The 6100-nt window shown below is 36.2% G+C and overlaps 1 protein-coding gene across 1 annotated transcript in view; it reads right to left on the reverse strand.

Moving 5' to 3' along the window:
• The window catches only part of Rnf17 (ring finger protein 17), a 228465-nt gene that overhangs the window by 121104 nt on the left and 101261 nt on the right, over positions 1–6100 (reverse strand). Inside the window, 2 exon segments of the mRNA XM_004639411.2 lie at positions 1297–1417; positions 2404–2519. Coding sequence (XP_004639468.1) covers positions 1297–1417; positions 2404–2519 — 237 coding nt within the window.

Consider the following 6100-nt stretch of genomic DNA (forward strand, 5'->3'; position numbering starts at 1 on the left):
AGTGTATTATTTGTTGAAACTACTTCCGATTTGATTTGAAACTGTCTCATTGCTGTTTATCAATAAAACTTTAAAAAAAAAAGAAAGTGTTCTGCATCAACCCTAACTAAACATGCTGTTCTGTATCATGTACTAGGACACACTAAACTCTGCAAAGCCCAAGTTTGTTGTTTTACACTTGATCTTAGCCAAAAAGCCAAGAAGCCTGTCACAGTTTTTACACAGATCAAAACACCTAATTTAAAATGAAAGCAAGATTCCAAATCCTTTGCCAAAACATGTTTTAGAATGGATAAAAGCTACAGAGTACATATGCTATTCATTCTGTAATATTTTCAGTAGACTATGGGGCAGCAGCCCCAAAATATTACTATCTCAAAGTAGAAGGTATTAAGATTTATTATAAAGGCGATGAAGCCTAGATAGTCAATTCAGATTGGACTGCCATTAAACTTTTTATTTTCAGAACCTGTAGTGGGGGCTAGTGCACATGTTTTTGCACCCCTACTGTTCAAAAAGGAATAACTTCTTTCAAAATATGTTGAGAACCTACAGTTGGATTCACTTTAGCCAAATGAAAAAAATCAAAAAACAATAAATGCAATTTATCTATCACGTTCCACCTCCCCTTTCTTGCTTGGAAACTAAAACTTAGCATTCACTGTGGCAAGAATAAAAATAGAGCTCTGTAATTGAAAAAAGAAAAATAGATCCCTAGCAAAAGATAAATAAATGCAGCTAGTTCCTGGCTTTACAGTTTTCAAGGAAACATGTCGAGTGACTTAACTGCCACACCAGCCCTGATCCCATGCAAGCTGAACCGGCCATGGAGACTGGGTGGTGGTGCATGCCTGTAATCCCAGCACTGGGGAGGCTGAAACAAGAGGATCACTATGAGTCCAAAGTGTGTAGTGAGACCCTGTATCAAATACATTAAAAAATAAATAAGAGTGACTTGACTTTGGTTTTGGTTTTTAAGAGAGGGTCTTGTTATATTGCTCAAGTTGGCTGACTTATTTTCCTGACTCAGCCTCCTGTCTACAGGTGTGCACCACCATGATCATTAAACATGACTTGGTCTTTAAAGGTAATTTTTGTCTCATGTTGTGACTTGAGATTTTACAGAGCTTGTAAGAGATAGAGTCCCATTTACCAAGTTCTTAATAAATGTTGACTCTCATTTGTACTACTACTCATGATATACTGAATATATTCTAAGATATGACCAACATTAGATGTTAATCTTATCTACAATTATGTTGAATTGTATAATAAATAAAAATGGAAATAGCTTACTAAGAACTGAACATGTCATGAATTTATCTTGAGTCTTTTCTTCAAATTTGTCTTTTGCTTTTTTAGACCACTGCATAGTTCTTTCACATGGTTTGATATACGCCAGCTGACATTTAATTGCCTGTATCAAACAAAATTCCACAATTAAAACAATCTTTAGGTAATCTTTGCTAAACATACTTAAAGTCCTGAGTTCAAGACCCTGCACTTCAAAAATCTAAAAAAAGAAAATCTAATCTTTGTGTCTGAATTTAGATATAAATGTGTGAAGTTGTCTATAAACACAGTTTTTAAATACAAAAAATTTTAAGAAACTATTTGGTTGAATCAATCACTGCACACCAATATACTGAATAAACATTCATTTGAAAAGATAGTTACATATTAAATGAGAAAAACAGCTTCGCAGAAATATAATCTGATTCTATAATTGTTAAAAACACAGAAGATACATTTCAGCAGCAAATATGTCCCACATTACTAATCAATATTTCTGAGTTGCTTATCTAAATTTTCAAGTTTCTCAAAATGAAAAATATTGCTAATAACAACTTAAATAACATGAGACTATATATCAGAAATAAGCCCCCTTCATATACTTTTTAGGAATCCTACTCCTCAGAGATCAACAAGGTTACATGTTTTCATATAGTCTCTGTGACTTCTCCTAGGTTTTACATGTAACTTTAACACAGTTTTAGTATTTCTGAGATGAACTTTTTCACTCAAAACATCATAGATGTGAAATTCTTACCACATTACATATCCAAAAGTAATATGGTAAAAGCTGCTGGCCAGTAAGTACAAAAGACACAAATATACGTATATAAAAATATTTGTAATTAGTAATTATATATCAACAAACACATTATTTTTGCAAAACTTCACTCATGCATACTAGGCAAGTGCTCTACCACTGAGCTACACCTTAAGAACCACACAGTATTTCTCAAATAGCAACTGTAGAAACACTTAGCTACAGTCTTTGTATCAGACTAGAGACAAAACAATGGCTATCAGAACATTTCTATGGTAAAAATAACTTCTAAAATATTTTCATGTTTGTGCTAATAGTGCAATTCTAAGAGTTCATAACCAGTAGATTACCTTCTCTGGGGGACTTAGAAACTCATCTTTTATTTTGCGCATCTCCTTAAGTGTTATTTTTGCAGTATTGCCGAAGTCCACATATCTAACTTCAACTTCCCGATGTCCAGGCAACCCTTTAAAAATTAAGCAATCTGAAATCACAAACTTACAGATCATGTCGATCCAGTCTTTTATGTTTTAAAGAAACCCCACTCCCCATAATATTGGAGACTGAAGCAGGGTCTTCACAGTGAGCTATATCCCATCCCCTTTTTAAAACTCTAATATCTAAGTTCCTTAGGCAGGACTTGAAATCTTTCTGCCTCAGGCTCCTAAGTGACTTGTGCTATCATGTTTTAGAAATATTTGGTAGGATCAAATATGAAAGTTTAAATGACCTATCAACACATTGAAATCACTCAGTATCTATGGTTAACTATATTCTTTTTGGGGGCACATGTGCTAAGCATTATGAAATGTGTTGCTATTATTTTCAAGTTTAAAGACTAATCAGGTATACACCATTTCAGCAGGAGGATGAGTTTTGTGTTCTCTGCTCCTTGGCAGAAATGTAAGTAGTTGGCATGGTACTGACACTCAAGATGACACTTTATACAACTTAGACTCTATGGTAGTGGATAGTGTGAGAAGTGAGAAGGCACATATTACAAATTTAAGACCAGAATGTAGAAAAACCTCTCCCTACTTTCTGTCCCCTGGAATCTTCAGTGTAGAAGGATATTCTTAACTGTATCAACAACATTACCTTTCTTACCCTTTCTTGAAACTCTTTATGGTGATGTAGCTTAAAACAAATAAGGTGGACATGGGATAAAGACTAATGTACTTTTCTTACCCAAATTATCTATCACATATGAGAACAGAGTGAACTGGGAAGGTGTTAAGCTTATATATTCTTTGAGGAAACTATATGACAGTGGGTTCCCTAAGTAAAGGTGTAAACTAAAAAGGAAAACAGGATATAGAAAACAAAGGATCTGATACCTGAGAATAATGAAGAATACTGCCAAGTGACTCTAATACCTGAGAATAATGAATAGTGCCAAGTGAAATAAGTTCCCAGATGCCTGTAATTCCAGTGCTTGAGAGGCTGAAAACAGGAGGATCACTATAAGTCTGATCTGTGTAGTGAGACTCTGTAGACCTTGTACTAAATAAATAAATAAAAGAAATTCCCAGAATGTGTAATAAGCCAGGAGGCTAAGTATCACCACTGGAATAAACAGAAGAATGTTTGCCTGCTTAAAAAAATTAAGAATATTTAAAAGATCTAGTCAGATATAAAACTTCTTTCATGTATTAAGGAAATGTAGCTATAAACTAAAAGTAACACAAGTGAAAAAATTGTATAAGTATTTACTCAGAACTAAACAAATTATACTTTATGGCTCAGCAGTGAAAATATTTACACAGGATATGGATTTAACTAAAAATTTTGTTACAAGTATAGGGACAGAAAGAGGACAAAGGACTAGAGACCTGTAACTCATTGTCTCACAGAATAATGACCAAACAGATGTCTAGGGCTGAAGCACCAATTCAAGTATTACACACTATTAGAACAAATAACACAGACAAATACCAAAAGAAACAGATGAAATAAAAATATCCACGAATATAAGATATTTTAAATTATGTGATATTTCATCCTGACTATAGTGCTACTTCTATTTCCTCCTCCCCCACTTCCTCCTTCCCCTCCCCTCCCCCTTCCCCCCTCTTCCTCCTCTGTATTTGGTTGTTACAGGGTCTCATTCTAGTGGGCTCAGCCTACCCTGAGGGACTTGGAAGAATACTGCCAAGTGAAATAAATTCCCAGACACCTGTAATCCTCATGCTTGGGAGGCCCCTTGAGGGGGCGGGGCTGGTATGGCATGTGGTACCAGGGATTGAACTGCGTCCCAGAACTTGCATAAGCTTGCCTAAGTAGGCGCTTTAGTCTGCTGAGCTATCTCACTGGCCTGCTACTTCTACTTCTGCCAAAGAGAATACTTGACTTGTTCCAATATATGACATCCTTTCAGGGACACATATGACATATGCTATATTAATATTAAATGTGAAAATGAGTGCAACAGTTTATGGCACTGTATGTGTGTTGAGAAAGACTGAAGTAAACCATGGAGGTGGGGAGTACTAGCTAAAGTCTGAGCATTATTGTGCAGCATTATTAGTTTTTAATGAGGCAGACATCAGAAAACAAGTAAGAAAGTCACCAATGATGATCTTCAACGTGAAGTCTCACAGGGCTGGATAAAGCATTCGCAGGAAAACAGGTCAGCTTCATTTATATATACAGCCCTACTACCATGCTCAACCTCACCAAGGAAATCGCAACTTCCCCAAATAATAGCACTCAAAGATTTCAGAGAAGTTAATGTCTATTGAATGTTTTGAGGGGAATAATTCTAATTTAAAGAGTAGTTTCAATATTCTTAGAGGTCATAAAAAAGTCTTAATTTGTTTCATAGATTGTATCCTAGTTTATCAAAATATACCTTGCTATTTTTTTCTTATTGGGGTATTGGGTATTAAAAGCAAGATCTTATGGCTACTAGGCAACTGTTCTACCACTGAGCTACATTCCAATCCTTTATGTAAACTTTATTGTTAAGACAGGGTCTCATTAAACATCTTGTGTTAGCCTCGAAGTTTTGATTCTGTCATAGCCTAAGTAACTGGCACCACAATATAAGCCACCACACTAAGCTATATAGTCATCTTAATTACTGCTTGGATGTTCTGTTCCCTTCAAGATTCCTGTTGAAACTCAAGCCCAAATGCAACAAAATTAGGAAATGTGCTTTGGAGAGGTCACTGAATCACAAGGGCTTTGTTCTAGAGCAGCCAGAGTCCTAAAAGGGCTCAATATTGGGGAGGTTTGACCCTTTCTTGCCCTTCTGATGTCTGAGCACCTTTGTGTCCTATAGAGAATGCAACAAGAAGGATCCACCTTGGAAACAGAGACTAGGCCTTTAATAGCCAGTGCCTTGCTCTTGGGCCTTCTATCCTCCATATCTTGGATAATTTTCTAGCATTTATACATTACCCATCTGTGGTGTTTTGTTATAGTAGCAAATCTATACTATACATTCATTAGAACCATATTTCAAAAATCTTCAATTAGTACAAGACACTAAACCACTGACCGAACTAAAATCAATGAGGAAGGGGCTGGTAAGATGGCTCAGTGGTCTAAAGCACCTACTTAGAACAAGCTAAGCAAAGCACAGGGACCGCGGTTCGATCCCCCAGCACCACATGCTGGACAGCCCCCTGGTGGGCTGAGCTGGCCACACACACACACACACACACACACACACACACACACAAATAAAATTTAAAAATAAAATAAAATCAATGAGGAAAACAGAGCACTCTGGAAGCCTATGGCAGGAGAATCAAAAGTTCAAGTTTAGCCTGGGTAATGTGGTGAGGTCCAGTGCCCCAAACAACCCCTTCCCCCAAAGTATAAGGGCTAGGGATGTAGCTCTGTGTGAAGTCCCTAAATTCAATAACCAGTACTGAAGAAAAACAGTAAAAATTTTGATACAAGATATAGAACTTCCATATTATAAGTAATTGGTAATAGCTTAGATTTTTTTTTTTTTTTTTTTTTTTTTTTTTGGGTGGAACCAGGGATTGAACTCAGGCCCTTGCACTTGCCAGGGAAGCGCTTATTCCACTGAGCCAT

The sequence above is a fragment of the Octodon degus genome, unplaced genomic scaffold (assembly GCF_000260255.1).
Source record: "Octodon degus isolate 3935 unplaced genomic scaffold, OctDeg1.0 scaffold00111, whole genome shotgun sequence".
Lineage (NCBI taxonomy): Eukaryota > Metazoa > Chordata > Mammalia > Rodentia > Octodontidae > Octodon > Octodon degus.